Raw genomic sequence first — 17305 nt, forward strand, 5'->3', positions numbered from 1 at the left:
AGAAACTAACACACCATTGTAAAACAATTATACTCCAATAAAGATGTTAAAAAAAATGGTTATACAGCAATATATAACAGAGATATTTTGATTTATCAAAAACACAGTACATATGTAGCTCTTTAAATAAACAAGCCCAAAGAATATTAATATAGTGGATCAGTGTCAAATTGGAAAAAAGTCCAGAGTGTCAAAGACTTCTAGGTTACTCGTACAAACTCTATAATGGTTGATAAACTTTCATTGAGAAACTATCATATTTCCATTTCCTCACTACTCTTAACAAAATATATCTTTTTAATTTGAAATTTATATATTATACATATATATGTGTGTGTATGAATTCTAACAAACACAAAGAAAGTAAGGTTTCTTTTAAAATACTAGAGGGAAAGTGTAATAAGTAAAAAAGGGTCTTACCTAATACTCCACTGTACACAGATAATCCCCGGGCTGTGGTAACTGTGACTATTTTACTCCTTTTGGTCACGGTGAATTGGGACCATATACTTTTGGAAGAATAGTTACTAGTGGTTGTGATATATCAGGTACTGGATAAATATGAGAAAAACAGAAATTATGAGTAAATGAAGGTACATGTTTGTTTCTGCATTATATTTTCTGTGGCAAATATAATGACAGAATGAGGACTCTAAACCATCATATTAAGGTTAAGTGAGAAAGCCAGAGGAGCGTCCTTAGCAGCTCCTAATATAAAGAAATTCTCACCTCTTGCAGAAGGAAAAAAAATCAGTATCATTTTAAAATAAAACATTTCCAGTTCTACTTAAATTCCCAACCTAGTTTTAAATTTTTCGAAGATCAAGACCCTAGTTGAGAAAGAGCAGAATGCCCAAGAAATAGTTAATGTATGTGAAAATCTTGAATTCCTAGATTCCCATGAGCTTATTCCTCTCTATGAAGGGGTAGCACTTCTCCATTGCTTGAGGATGATATACTGTCCTCTACCCTCCAGAACATCTTGCATCCCTGCCAGTATCTGCTCTTATCTCCCTTCTTGGCCACAGGCCAATAACTAGGGTTAATCACGTGTATAAAGCCAGGTATAAGATGGATCTACTAAGGGAGGAAACATAGTATAACTCAAAAGAACTGGAGGACCTATCCAATATTTACCAACAGGAACTGAGGGATTATATGTGGAACTGTATGCTGAGGAAAGGATTAAGGAAAGTAGAAGATAAAGTTGTATAAGGAAGCATCTTTTTAAATTTTGGAGCACTCTCTCAGGACATAGGATTTAATACCTGGGTTTAGACTCCAGGAGAAACTTGGAAAAAGTGATGACCTATAGGAAGTAAAACTGATATGCTGAAAGTGCCATGATAAACAGTGAAAGAAGGAATCCAAAGGCTTAGAGTAGTGGATATATTAAGATTTATATGCTTGTAAGTCTGGAAAATCTACCACATGATTGTTTACTGAAGTTATAAAATGTTCATTGTGGCCATACTGTGAGGGCGAGGCTGTTGGCAGTAACAAAACTGAGCTCAATGATGTTAATTGTAATCAAATCCAAAAATAATACAGACTAGGTGATGGTACTCAGTCATCAGAAGTCAAGCAGTCACAATGGTCACAGTGAACAGTGAGGTTAGAGTGGCAACCAGGCAGTCTTAACCCATGAAAAGCTATCAGTATGGTGATAGAGATAAACAGGCCACCAAAAAGGGCATTGTCCCGTCTATTCTACCAGAAGAGCTCGAGGATGAGTATCCGAAGGAGGAGGACCATCGCTTCCCTCAAATCATAATCACTTGCCAAGCTTTTAGACCTGAGAGTGTTTAGACCTGATCCACTGACTAATGAAGAGACTGGGTCCTTTAGAGGAAGAACGCTGTAGCATCACAGTAAGTGTACGTGCTAATAATTTCCTCAGTTCTTTCCCAAGAGGACGGCAGCATCCTCGGACAGCTGATGATTTTTTCAGTCCCTCAAATATATAATTGGATAGCAATACTTTGTCAGTGGCACAAATCCAAACTGTATCCTTGACATGTGGGATAAAATTTGTAATAGTGGGAAAGGTCGGGTAGAAGCACTCTGTATTAGATTCCTAGGGCTGCTCTAACAAATTACCACAAATTTGGTAGTTTATAACAACTGAAATTTATTCTTTCACAGTTATGGAAGCCAGAAGTCCGAAATCAAGGGGGTGTTATGGTCCATTACTTTTTGAGATTTCTTGAAAAATCCATTCCATGGCTCACTACAAGATTCTGTTGGCTTCTGACAATGCGTGCTGTTCCTTGGCTGTGGTTTCTCTCCAGTTGCTGTCTCTCTTCACATCACCTCTTCCTTTGTGTGTCTATAAACCTCTTCCATCCTTCTTGCCATAAGAATATCTGTCATTGGATTTAGAGTCCATCCTAAATCCAGTAGGAACTTATCTTGATATCCTTAACTTAATTACAGGCATATTTCAGAGGTACTGCAGTTTGGGTTTCAGACCACCATAACAAAGCAAAAATCACAGTAAAATGAGTCACAAATTTTTTGGTTTCTCAGTGTATATAAAAGTTATGTTTACACTACAATGTAGTCTATTAAGTGTATAAAAATGTACCTTCCTTGATTAAAAAGTGCTCTATTGCTAATAAATCTGAACGTTCAGTGGGTCATAATCTTTTTGCTGGTGGAGGTCTTGCCTTGTTAAAGACTGTTAACAGATCAGGGAGTTGGCTGCTTAAGACCAGGTTGACTGTGACAATTTCTTAAAATAAGAAAACACTGAAGTCTGCACATCAACTGACTCTTCCTTTCATGAATAATTTCTCTGTAGCATGCAATGTTGTTCGATAGAAGTTTACTCTCAGTAGAACTTCATTGAAAATTGGAGTCTATCTGCTCAAACCCTGCTGCCACTTTATCAACTAAGTTTATGTAATATTCTAAATCCTTTATTTTCATTTCAACAATTTTCACAGCATCTGCACCAGCTGTGCTTTCCATTTCAGGAAATCACTTTCTTTGCTCATCCATAAGAAGCAACTTCTCACCGGTTAGTTCTATCAGGAGATTGCTGCAGTGAATTCAGACCTTCAGGGTCCACATCTAATTCAAGTTCTCTTTCTATTTCCACCACATCTGCAGTTCCTTCCCCCACTGAAATCTTGAACCCCTCAAAATCATCCATGAGAGCTAAAATCAACTTCTTTCAAATCCCTGTTAATGTTGAGATTTTTACTTCTTCCCATGAATCACAAATGTTCTTAATGGTGTCTAGAATGGTGAATCCTTCCCAGAAAATTTTCAACAGACTTTGCCTAGCTCCATCAGAGGGGTCACTATCTGAGGCAGCCATAACCTTAAAAAATATATTCCTTAAATAATAAGAGTTGAATGTTGCAATTACTCTTTGATCTGTGGGATGCAGAATGGTTGTTGTGTTAGCAGGCATGAAAACTACAGTAATCTCATTACACATCTCCATCAGAGCTCTTGGGTGACCAGGTGCTTTGTCAATGAGCAGTATATTTGAAAGGAACCTTTTCTTTCTGAGCAGAGGACTCAACACTGGGCTGAAAATATTCAGTAATCCATGTTGTAAAGAGGAGATGTGCTGTCATCTGTTTTGTTGTTCCATTTATAAAGCACAGGCAGAGTAGATTTAGCATAATTCTTAAGGGCCGTAGGACTTTTGGAATGGTAAAAGAACACTGGCTTCAACTTCAAGTCACTAGCTGCTTTGGCCCCTAACACGAGAGTCAGCTTGTCCTCTGAAACTTTAAAGTCAGGCATTGACTTCTCTTCTCTAGCTATGAAAGTCCTAAATTGCATCATCTTCCAATATAAGGATCTTTTGTCAACATTGAATGTCTGTTGTTTAGGGTAGCCACTTTTATGAATGATCTTAGCTAGATCTTCTGGATAACTTGCTGTAGCTTCTACATCAGCACTTGCTGCTTCACCTTGCACTTTTATGTTATGAAAATGGCTTCTTTCCTTCAACTAAATGATTCAAACTCTGCTAGTTCCAACGTTTCTTCTGCAGCATCCTCACCACTCTCAGCCTTCTCAGAACTGAAGAGAGTTAGGGCCTTGCTTTGGATTAGACTTTGGCTTAAGAGAATGTTGTGGCTGATTTGATCTCCTATCTAGACCACAGACATTTTCTCCATATCAGTAATAAGACTATTTCACTTTCTTATCATTTGTGTGCTCGCTGGAGTAGCACTTTTCATTTCCTGCTAGAACTTTTCATTTGCAAAACTATTCCTTGATTTTGTGCAGGAGGCCTAGATTTTGGCCTACCTTAGCTTTCCACCTGCCTTCATAACTAAGCTTTATTATTTCTAGCTTTTGATTTAAAATGAAGTACATTCAACTCTTCCTTTTACTAGATACTTAGAGGCCATTGCAGTGTTATTAATGGCCTAATATCAATATTGTTATGCCTCAGGGAAGCGGGAGATCTGAGGAATGGAAGCGAGACAGGGGAATAGCCAGTTGATGGAGCAGTTAGAACACATATATTTATTGATTAAGTTCACCATCTTATATGGGTGAGGTGTTCTGGTGCAACCCCACAACTTAAAATAGTAACATCAAAGATCACTGATCACAGATCATCATAGAAAATATAATAATAATGAAAAAATTTGAAACATTTCAAGATCACCCAGACGTAACACAAACATATGAAGTGAGCAAAGGCTGTTGGTAAATGGCACGGATTGACCTAATTCACTCAAGGTTACCACAAACTTTCACTTTGTCAAAAGCCAACATGTGTGAAGCACAATAAAGCAAAACACAACAAAACAAGGTATGACTGTACATTTCAAGGACGCTTTCTCTATATAAGATCAGTTTCATAGTTACAACATGGACATATTTTGGGATATCCACTGTTCAACCCACTATAGCCTTGAAACATCTTCCTCTCACCACCACCCTGACCCAAACCAAAGCACAAACAGAAGATAAGAATCACATTTCTATGGATGGTACAAATTAACGATCTCAAAAAGTTAAAGAATGCAGGATGATTAGCTCCATCATATCTGGGCCCTGCAAAACCAAAAGATCCTGGAAAATGGTTCTGGCCTCCTGCAAACTCATCCAAGAATTCATTCTACTCTCAGCCTCTCTTTAAGATGGGATATCTCTGCTAGAGCCTATTAACACATCTTCAGGTACATAGTAGGAGGTCATTTCTTTGGTGATTGTGTTCTCTGCCATCTCTATTTGAGAAGATCAGACAGAGTGCTCATTCACTTGGAACAGAAACAGCAGACATTTACAATTTTTACTGAGGACCAAATAAAATAAACTTTTTTCTCTTCCCTCATGATATAGGCCAATGAGATATGAATTATCTGGATATCCTTCAGAAAATTGTATGAACTGACTATGTTAATATAACATTGAGCTAATCACACAGGACAAACAAGAAGTGAATAGTATGTTGGACACCTGTGTAAGACACATGCACCTTAGAAAGTGGGAGATAAACCCTATGAATATTCAAGTGTGATCTGCCACATCAGTGACATTAATTGGAATCCAGTGATCAGGGGTATTTGAGGTCATGATTTCCAAAAGAGAATAGATTTTTGTATTTGCCTTTCTTTCTACAAAGAGAAAAAAACAGTAGTTATTTGTAGGCCTTTCCAGGAATTGGGGAAAGCATATGTATTCCATCCTGTGACTCATATGCCAGGTAACACAAAACACTACCAGTTTTGAGTGGGCCCATAGCAGAACAGAATTCTGCAGTTGGTGTAGCCTGTGATGGGCTATAATATTAGGTAGACCTTATAGTATTAAATACATCAATAGTGAGAAAAGACACTGTGTGGGATCTCTGCCAAGGTTAATGGCAGAATCACAACATAGCAATACAAAGTCATCTGGACTGAAGAATTCCATGTGTTTGGAAAAACAACTCCTGGCATGCTATGGGACCCTGTTAGAGATGGAACATTCAACCATAGAACAGAATGTTATTCCCTACCAGAGATTATCCATCATAGAATAGGGATTAAGCAATAAAGTAGGCAAAATTACCCAGCCAGGTCACATCAGACAGCCTTTATTATCATCCACCCCAGTGCCTGTCCCTAGAACAAATTAACAAAGTTGTTATGGTGACAGCGAGTGGAGCTATGCATGGGCTCCAATGTATGGGCTCCTGTTTACCAAGGCTTATGTAACTACCCCCTAACTGAGTATCAAGATGATCACATCTGCTAGGAATCTAATTAAACACTGAGTTCCTGATAAGGCACTGTTGTATGAGTAGACCAACTGGATACTGGGGGCCACTTTCCTAACTTGGATCTCTTCCACACTGGCTATTTACCCTGACAGGAATAGTCACATATACTAGGAATTACTTTATCTTATTATCTGCATGAACTCTGCAAAAAGGTCACATTCCATTAACCAGGAATTTTAGCAATTTTAACAGTTCATAACACTGAAAGATATAAAAATGGTAAAAAATTAAGATATTTTAAGGTCATGGGTGAAAATTGACTTCAGCATGTGAACACAAAATCTTACTTACCAAATGACTAGCTTACTTATTTGGTAGAAAACAGTGTGGGACATTTTGAATTTCCAAATTATGCTGTTCCTATTCCAGATGTCAATTCTCCTCAAATTCTAATTTCTTTTTCTACAATCATTGATACCCCCAGTTTCTGCTGTTGATTCTATTTGGGGCAATGTAATCTCAAAAGTGGCTACAGTCAGAAAGCTATAGTGATCTTAGGGTTCACCTAATTAGCTTCCCTTCTCTTAGTTGTCATGTTTCTGTGATGCCTGATTTCATAACTGAAAATAGTGTTACATATAATTTGTCCAGTTTTCTATTTGTTCATGGCAGAGGGTTAGTCTGGTCCCTGTTAACACTATCATGGCCAGAAATGGAGTCAATACCTTAAATGACTTAATTACTAAGCAGTTTAACCAACTTGGAATAGTCTTTGAGTAGACAAATGGAAGCAGAAACTGAGGAAGATTTCTAACAAAAAGGGAATTTTTGTAATGTAGAAATTCAGTGACTCGCTGAACTCATATGTAAGAGAAAGCACATCCTCTTGTTTTTCCAAACTTACTAAGTTTAGGAGAACAAAGTAAACACCTTTTATTCCTCCTAAAGTACAACCAGGCCAGGAAACACCTAATAATATTGAGAGAGTAATGTTGATAATGGATATATTTGTTGGCTCTGGGTCAAAGTTCTTTAACTCTTCTGTAGTTCATGACAAATATAATTCTGAAAAAGTGTTGATGCAGAGAATTTTTTAGTGACATCTAAGCATTATTTAAAAATTTTTTTTCCAGTTTATTGAGATAAAATTGACACACAACATTGTATAATTTTGATGTGATTTGAAATGCTTATATATTACAAACATATAGACATATACTGGTATTAATTAACACCTCTATGACACCACATAATTATCATTCTTTTCTTTTGTGGTGAGAAAATTGAAAATCTATTCACTTAACAACTTTCAAGCATAATACAATACTATTAACAATAATCACCATTCTGTAAATTGAATGCACAGAACTTATTCATCCTATAACTGGAAGTTCGTGCCCTTTGACCATCTTCTCCCCCTTTACCTTAACCCTCAGCCCCTGGAAACTATCATTCTATTCTCCGTTTCTATAAGTTTAGCTTTTTTAGATTCCATATATAAGTGATATCATACAGTATTTGTCTTTCTCTATCAGACTTATTTAACTTAACATAATGACCTCAAGGTCCATCCATGTTGTGGCAAAAAGAAAGACTTCCTTCTCTCTCATAGCTAAAGAATTTTCGATTGTATGACATGTATCACATCAACTTTATCCACTGATGGACACTCAGGTTGTTTCCATATTTTGGCTGTAGTTAATAATGCTTAAATAAACATGAAAGTGCAGATATCTCTCCAAGATTCTGTCTCCATTCCCATTGGATATATACCCAGAAGCAGAATTGCTTAATCATGTGGTAGCTTCATTTTTCTTTTGAGAAACCTATATAGTGTTTTCCATAGTAGCCATATTAATTTACATTTCCCAAAACAGTATACTAGAGTTCTCTTTTCTCCACATCCTAACCAACACTTTTTATACTTTGTGTTTTGATGATAACCATTTTAATGGGAGTGAGGTGACATATCACTGTGGCTTTGATTTGCATTTCTGTGATCTTTAGAAATGTTGAGCACATTTCAATGTAGTTGTTGGTCACATATGTATTCTTTGGAAAAATTATATTCAATGTGTCTGCCCATTTTTAAATTAGACTTTTTTTACTGTTAAATGTATGAGATTTTTTTCTTAATTTTTAGTGGAATATAGTTGATTTACAATGTTGTGTTAGTTTCTGCTGTACAGCAAAGCAAATTGGGAGATTGGGTTTGACGTATGAATTCTTTTTATATTTTGGATATTTTTTTTTAAATTAATTTATTTATTTATTTTTGGCTGTGTTTGGTCTACGTTTCTGTGCGAGGGCTTCCTCTAGTTGCGGCGAGCGGGGACCACTCTTCATCGCTGTGCGCGGGCCTCTCACTATCGCAGCCTCTCTTGTTGCGGAGCACAGGCTCCAGACGCGCAGGCTCAGTAATTGTGGCTCACGGGCCCAGCCGCTCCGCGGCATGTGGGATCCTCCCAGACCAGGGCTCGAACCCGTGTCCCCTGCATTGGCAGACAGATTCTCAACCACTAGCGCCACCAGGGAAGCCCTGGATATTAATGTCTTATCAGATATATGATTTGCTAACATCTTCTCCCATTCTGTCAGTTACCTTCTCTTTTGTTGATTTTTCCTTTTTCTGTGCAGAACTTATTAGTTTGATAAGGTCCCACTTGTTTATTTTTGCTCCTGTTGCTGTGCTTTTGGTGTCAATCCAAAAAATCGTTGCCAAGACCAATGTCAATGAGCATTTCTCCTGTCTGTTTCTCTAGGAACGTCTTCAGTTTTTGTTATATTTAATTCTTTATCCATTTCATGCTAATTTTGTGAGTGGTGCTGTATAGGGGTTCAGTTTCATTCTTCTACACGTGATGATCTGGTTTTTCTACCCCATTTACTGAAGAGATTATCCATTCCCCGTTTAGTGTTATTGGATTTTGTGTCAAATATTAGTTGACCTTACTTATGACAGTTTTTTTTGAACTCTCAATTCTGTTCCATTGGTCTATGTGCATATTTTATGCCAGTGCCATACCGTTTTGATTATTATTATTCCTTTGTAATATAATTTGAATCAGGAAGTGTGATGCCTCCAGCTCTGTCCTTCTTTCTTGGGATTGCTTTGGTGTTTTGAGGCTCCATACAAATATTAGGATTGTTTTTTCCTATTTTTGTGAAGATGCATTGGAATTTTTATATTAACTGCATTAAATAGAGAACGCTTTGGTTAGTATGGACATTTTAACAATATTCTACTCATCCATGACTTTGTATATCATTATAACTTTTTGTGTCTTCTTCCATTTATTTCAAAAATGTCATAGTTTCTTGTGTAAAGAACTTTCCTTTCACCTCCTAGGTAAATTTATTCCTACGCATTTTATTATTTGTTATGCTATTTTGAATGGGATTGTTTTCTTTGTCCCTTTTTTAGGTGTTTTGTTAATAGTGTATAGAAACACAAATCATTTCTTTTATGTTTATTTTTATCCTGAAAATATACTGAATCCACTGATTATTTCTAACAGTTTTTTGGTGGAGTCTTTAGAATTTCCTATATATAAGATCATGTCATCTGCAAAGAAACACAATTTTACTTTTTCCTTTCAAATTTGGATGCCTTTTATTTTATTTATTTATTTATCTATTTATTTATTTATTTTTGGCTGATTGCTCTGGCCATGACTTCTAGTACACTGTTGAATAGAGCGTATGTGTTATTCCTGGTGAAATTTCAGAGGGAAAGTTTTCAATGTTTTATTATTTTCTATTATGTTATCTGTGGGTTTGTCATGGATTGCCTTTATTATGTTGAGTCATGTTCTCTTTATACCCAGTCTAAGTGTTTCTATCATGAAAAGATATTATGTTTTTTCAAAATTTTTGCATCTATTGAGATGATCACATAATTTTTATTTTTCATTCTTTTAATGTTGTGTATCACATTATTGATTTACTTACGTTGACCCATCCTTGAATCCCAGGGATAAATCCCATTTGATCATGGTGTATGGTCCCTTTTTTTTGCACTGTTTAATTTGGTTTGCTGATGTCCTATTGAAAAATTTTACGTCTATATTCGTCAAAGATATTGGTCTGTAATTTTTTACTCACTCAGATTTTGTTTTTCTGGGAAAGTATTTCTCTCTATTTTTGAAGGACATCATTTTCAGGTAAAATATTTTCAGTCACAGATTTTGTCTTTCAGAACTTTGAATATATGAACCAACTCTGTCCTGGCCTGTGAAGTTTCTACTGAGAAATCCAATAATATTCCAATGGGGATTTCCTTGTATGATATGAGGTGTTTTTTAGACTTTCTCAGAACATTTCTATGGATATGTCTGTTCCACATTGCTTCTTCCCTCTTGAGGGGGATTTCTTTTGATTGTATGTCTCCTTTTGATCCCACAATGCAAGCCACATGTTGAGAGTCTCCCATTCATTTTCCCTAGTACCAAGTCCTGAAATGTTAGTTTGTGAGTATTCTTCCAATCCAACAGATATGGATCCGATTTCTGCACTTGCTAATTCCCGCTTTCCATGGCAGTGCACAGAAGGATACATTTCTGTGGGTCAGGGAGGAGGAGCAGAGTGGTGTGGGTGAGGTACACGAAGCATTGGAGAAACCTGTGGCCACTCAGAGGGGTCTGCAGATGAGGCGCCTAAGGAGATGGTGGGAATCCTGATGGAGTCCACAAATTGTTTAGCAGGAAGAATCACAAAGTGGTTAGTAGCATTGCTTTGATGAGTTCTAAGGCCTGGCAATGATCCCAGCCTCTCGTAGCCCCTAAGCTTTTCAGATCACCTCAGTAATCTCAGTAAGGTGAGGAAAAAGTGGACATTCCTTATTGCTGGGGAAACCAGGCACTCACTCATACAATTTCACTTTCCCCTGTGGGAGACATTACATTTCACATGGATCTTTCTTGGCACTAAGCCACAATAATTGGGAAAGGATTGACACAGAAAAGTGAAACTATTCATCTTACCCTCTTCAATGCACACGTTCTTGGAATTATTTGCTCCAGTGGTGGGACAAAACTTCTTCACTGGACTTTCTGATTCCCAGAAAGTTATGCTCACCCCTGGGGGACTGCCAAAATCATTGTTCTGTGGGGATGACAGTAGAGATATCTTATTCTGCAGTCCTGCTGATGTTACTATAGAAAAGAAATTCTTACCATGAAAACCTCAAAGGAAGCTGATATCAATGGAGGTGGAAGAACATAAGATTAGAAAACAAGTCAGGATCTTGTGGGCCATTTCAGAGAGTATAGATTTTAATATATAGATGAGAGAAAGTTATTAAAGCATTTTACCCAAGTATGATAATTTCTAAAACAGATTTTTTTTTGCAAGTCAGACAAGTTTTTTATGGAGAGTGAGTTGCAGGTATGCAGAAGTTGAAGCAGTGATATTGGAAGGGTACTGCAGTAAGTCAAAGTTAGTTATAAAAATGACTAGAGTCAGATAGATGCAGTGAAGACTACAAATGAAAATAGGTTGATTTATAATTTGTGAGTAGAATATATAGAAATAGTAAGCAATTGAATAATTACACAATTACATTTTTATTAAGGACCAGTTATTATCATCATATATTCTTATTGATTAATTGCTTGAGGAAAATCAACTTTTTAAGTAAAAGGATTATAGATGAAGTTATTGTCCTAAATATCATTGAATCCATTTCTACATGGGGTAGTGTCTTCCAGTTGTGAAGATCCAAGCAAAAAATAGAATTTTACATTATAAAAAGTATCTTAGAACAGGAAGGCAAAGAAAATAGAATTGGATGTGCTGGAAGGAAGGATAAGCTTATCAAGTTATGTTCTTCATGACTTCTCCATTCTAAGATATCTCTTCTCAATATAACATTAATCTGATGAGAACCAGAACTTGAACTCCTATCTTCAATAACAGTAAAAAGATATCTTTTTCTTTTTCTCTTAAAGATAGATGTGATTTAGCAGGAAAGGCACTGAATTTAGCTTCAGAACATTTGGATCTAAATCTCCCTGCCTTAACATCTCAAAGTGTGCATATTCTCTCCTTCTGGCAGTAAGTGATGGCCTCATTCTTATCTGCAATATTTAGCAGAATTATCAGCAAGAGAAACACTACAGAGACCATTTTGTTCAAAAGAACATTCAAATAAAAGCAGAGAAAAAGATCCAAAAAATCTAGTCTTATTTGAATATGCATCAGATGATGATGGATTTTCTTAACATTATTTAGAAATTATTATGGATTTGTGTTTAACTTCACACCCCCTTTTTTTGATATCCTCTAAAAGAAGTTTGGTAACTCTCATTCTGAGGTTTGTTTTTTTTCCCTAACTTATTTTATTGACTTTATTGACATTTTTTTTTTCCATCAAGGCACTTGCGTTTCATTTTACTCTTCAATACAAAGTACACAACTCAAAGTTCAGCCCAACCTACTATAAATTGATTGGGAGGGTCAAGGACAAATCTTTGGATTGTGAGTTTCATGCACTTGGTATAAGCTCAGATTTAGTTTGAGCGAACTTAATATCATGAAGACTGTGAAAAGCTTCTGTGTCCTTTTTATGCTGCATCTATCGTTCTTTGACTCTGGAAGGACTGGGAAAGTACTTGTATGGCCCATAGATTTTAGTCATTGGATTAATCTAAAAGTTATTCTGGAAGAACTCCACCTTCATGGGCATGAGATAACCATCCTGGTACCTTCAACAAGTTCTCTGCTTGATCATACCAAGATTCCCTTTAATGTGGAGATACTTCAACTTTCAATAAGTAAAGAAAGTTTCATGGAAGAGTTCAGTGCTGATCTCTATACACTTTCTTTTGAACTGCCGAAACTTTCATGGTGGGACAGGCAAGTGAAACTGACAAAAGTTATAAACAATTTTTTCGCATCAGCCAAAAGAGTATGTGACAGTGCTGTCACAGACAAGGATTTACTCAGCAGGCTACAGGCAGCTAAATTTGATATCTGTATTGCTGACCCTTTAAGCTTTTGTGGGGAATTGGTGGCTGAACTCCTCAATATTCCATTTATATACTCTTTTCGGTTTTCCTATGGGAATGTCATTGAGAGATTGTGTGCTAGGCTTCCTATGCCTTCTTCATATGTTCCTGGCATCACATCAAGACTGACAGACAACATGACTTTTATACAGAGACTGGAGAACTGGTTATTGTATACAATGAGTGATATGATGTCTTCATACTACGCATTTGCAGAATGGGATGAGTATTACAGCAAGATTTTAGGTAAGAGAAATTTGCATGTAATAATGATTCTTATTTCATATGTAAAATGTGAATATTTATCTGACTGTAGGAAAACTTACAAAAGCCTTTTTTAAGTGAGGACCCAAGCTCCTGTTGCTTAACTGTTTTGAGTGAAAACAATAAAAACAACTCTTTTTCTTTCTTTTTTTTAAACTTTTTCTTTTTTGTTTTTTTTTTAGATCATTGAGTACTGCAAATATATCAGAGAGGGAATATTCTCTATATTTCTCCATAAATTCTGTTTGATGCTACTAATTGTTTTTCAGAGTATCTGGAAAACCCAAATCTGATGTGCGCTTAAGTTCCATAAACTTGGACTACTTCTCTCTTGTTTACTTCTCCTTTTATACACTTGTTTTCTTTCTGATTAACCTGCTGTTTCTCAGGCTTTCTGTTTGCATCCTATCAAGGCTTGATTGACTGATTCCTGGGCTTGGAAAGTGGTAAGCATGAAACTGGAAAATAAATAAATATATCTTGATTTCATCTGCTCTTGTCTTCCAAAGGAGAAACAAGGAAGATTTTTCTCTAAAGGACCATGTTTCTAGACTTTTAAACTTATCTCATTGTTATCTTGTTGTTATTGTTCTATTCATAATTGCATTAGAGGTCAACTAGAGAGCTTTGACCCTGAGCGCAAAGCTTTTCTCAATTTAAACAGGTCTGTAACCACTTTAATTTTCCTTTTGCATAATTGATTTTTTTATTAAAGAAGCTTTTATTTAATTGTGTTAAGGATGATTTTCCATAGTATATTAGTTACCTTAGAGGAAGCAGTATCCTATTTATATTATTTAGTTAGATTTTTGGAGATATAATTAATATATAACATTGTATTAGTTTCAGGTGTGAATGAAAAAGTTAATCAATAGTCAATCTAAGAAATGGAAAACTTTATTTGAGCCAATGTGGGGATTATAGCCCAGGAGACAGTCTTTCAGAAAGCTCTGAGGAATGTTTCACCCATTAGAAGTCAAAGCACAGTTATATATTTTTGAGACAAAGTGTTTTACATCAAAGGGTTATACATCCTAGTAATGTATTGATGGTTTACATAGGCCAACAAAGCGAGTAATGAGTTACTGTGACCCTTTAGGGGATTAAGGAAAGAATGTTGTATCGTAAGGAGTTACCTTGCTGGCACCAGGAGGAAATTGGCTTTTTTGTTTGTTTCGTTTTTGTTTTGTTTGTGAGCAGACATTCCTGTGTCTTCTAAGGAGATCTTGTTAATGTACAATGCAGATGCAAAATGTACACTAAAGGGGAGCAGGGTGGTGGCTCAAATGGCAGAGAAAATTTTACATTAAATTTTTCTTGTCCTGCCTTAAAATCGTTTTGTTTCATCACAGGTAGACAACGTAATGATTTTATATTTGTATATATAGGGAAATGATCGCAACAATAACTCTAGTTAACATTCATCACCACACATGGTTAAAAGCCTTTTTTATCTTGAGATGAGAACTTTAGATCTATTCTCTTAGCACATTTCAAATATTCAATACAGTATTATTAACTATAGTCACCATAGTCTACATTACATCCCTAGGACTTACTTATTTTAGAACTGGAAGTTTATAACTTTTGTCCACCTTTACCTACCTATTGTGCCCACCCTCCAACCGTAGGATCTTGCAACAACCAATCTGTTCTCTGAAACGTTTTTTTTCTTTTTTGTTTTGTTTTCTTTTGAGGTTCCACATCTAAATGATATCAAACAGTATTTGTCTTTCTCAGTCTGACTTACTTCATTTACCACAATTTCCTCAAGTTCCATTCTTGTTTATGCAAATGACAGGTTGTCCCTTCCTCTCATGACTTAATATTACTCCATTGTTTATATAACCATGCTTTCTTTATCCATCATCCATTGGAAAACAGATTGTTTCCATATTATGGCTATTGTAAATAATGATGCAATGGACATGAGAGTGCAGTAAAAATTTTATTTTGACTTTTTTGAGGAACATTCATACTATTTTCCAAAGTACCTGCACCAATTTACATTCCCACCAACAGTGCACAAGTGTTCCGTTTTCTGCACATCCTCACCAATATTTGTTATCTCTTGTCTTTTCGATGACAGCTATCCTAATAGGTGTGAGGTGATTCCTCACTGTGATTTTGATTTGCCTTTCTCTGATGATTAGTGATGCTGAGTACCTTTTTATGTATTTGTTGGCTATTTGAATATCTTCTTTGGAAAGATGTCTACTCAGGTCCTTTGCTCATTTTTTTAATTGAATTATTTGCATTTTTCTTTGTTTGTTTTTTTGCTGTCGAATTCTATGAGTTCCTTAGACATTTTGGGTGGTAATGACAAATCAGATACATGGTTTGCAAATATCTTCTCTCATTTCATAGGTTGGTTTTTCATTTGTTGATCATTTCTTTTGCCGTTCAGAAGCTTTTAAATCTGAAGTAGTCTTCACTTTTTTATTTTTAATTTTATTGCTTATGCTTTTGGTGTCATATTTAAAAAACCATTGCCAAGACCCATGTCAAGGAGCTTTTCCCCTATGTTTCCTTCTAGGAATTTTATGGTTTTTCAGGTCTTATATTTATGTTTTTAATCCTTTGCAAGTTAATTTTTGTAGCAGAGTAAAATGGGGGTCTAGTTTCATTCTTTTGCATGTGAATATCCAATTTTTTCAGCAAAAATTATTTAAAAGACTGTCTTCCTCCATTAAGTATTTCTGGCTGCCTTGTGAAATATTAGTTGACCTTATATGCATGGGCTTATTTCTGGGCTGATCAATGGGTTTATTTTCATGCCAGTACCATATTGTTTTGATTAGTTCAGCTTTAAAATATTGCTTGAAATCAGAAAGTGTGATGCTTCCAGGTTTGTTCTTCTTTATCACAATTGCTTTGGCTCTTTGGAGTCTTTTGCACTTCCATATAAATTTTAAAAGTGTTTTCTTTGTTACTAATTTTAACAGAAGTATCTCTAATACCCTACCATTACTAAAAATTAATTTTATTCCTAAAGAATTAAAATTTACCCTTATAGTTGCGATCTATTATTTTATGTAGCCACTTCCTTTTTTCTTTTTCAGATATCTGTTCAAAATTTCCTCTGGGAAATTATTTCTTCAACAACTCACAAACAATATGGGTGCTTCTAATGAAGTATGCTGCCCAGGAATATACCATATATTCAAAAAAGGCATATGACCTAATCAAGGTCGACATGTTGCACTGAGGATTTTTCTGGGCACTCTGTGACAGAAACAGGTGCTTATATCTCTAGACTTGACCCTAAAAAAAAAAAAAATGTGGACAGAAACTGCTGTACCCATCACTTACCCAAAGTCACAGCCCAAGCTGCAAAAGGCAAAACCGAAAAAAGATAACTTAAAATCTCATCCTAGTGACATTTTCTGAGCCATGGATCAAGCAGTGACTGATCTACAGGTGTATTGAAGTTATTTGTTTACCTCTGGTTCCAGCAATTTTGTACTCAGTTTTGGAAGCTCTTTTATAGTGAGGCATAAGTTATAGGACATAACTCTGTCTCTGATTCCTTGCTAGCTCTTGGCACCTTAGAACATTCTTTTGGGGAACGTATCAATAATCTGAGAAAGAATAATAAAGGCTTGGTAAATAGAAGAAAAAATTTCTTTTACTCTCATAAATTTTAAAATGCTATTAGATATAGATTGTCATTCAGTATCAATTTAGTATCTTCCTTATAAAATGCATTCCAAGTATATTTTTCAAATTTTAAAACTATAACTCATAACTTATACAATTATAAATTGAATCATGTCATAGATATGTTCAAATAATTGAGGAGGAAACAAGTAAGAAGGTATCTGGTTCAAACCATATTTTGAGGAAATAT

The 17305-nt window shown here is 35.6% G+C and overlaps 1 protein-coding gene across 4 annotated transcripts in view; it reads left to right on the plus strand.

Moving 5' to 3' along the window:
* Positions 1-11767: 11767 nt before the first annotated feature.
* Positions 11768-17305, plus strand: part of LOC309661780 (UDP-glucuronosyltransferase 2C1-like) — a 49635-nt gene continuing 44097 nt past the window's right edge. For all 4 annotated transcript variants that reach the window (XR_014264272.1, XM_082463823.1, XM_082463822.1 and 1 more), the window contains exon 1: positions 11768-13437. Coding sequence is in view for 3 of the 4 variants with exons in the window: in XM_082463823.1 (XP_082319949.1) it covers positions 12717-13437 (721 nt within the window). In the remaining variant the exon portion in view is untranslated. The remainder of the gene's footprint in view (positions 13438-17305) is intronic.

The sequence above is a fragment of the Balaenoptera physalus genome (assembly GCF_965194825.1).
Source record: "Balaenoptera physalus genome assembly, chromosome: 5".
NCBI lineage: Eukaryota > Metazoa > Chordata > Mammalia > Artiodactyla > Balaenopteridae > Balaenoptera > Balaenoptera physalus.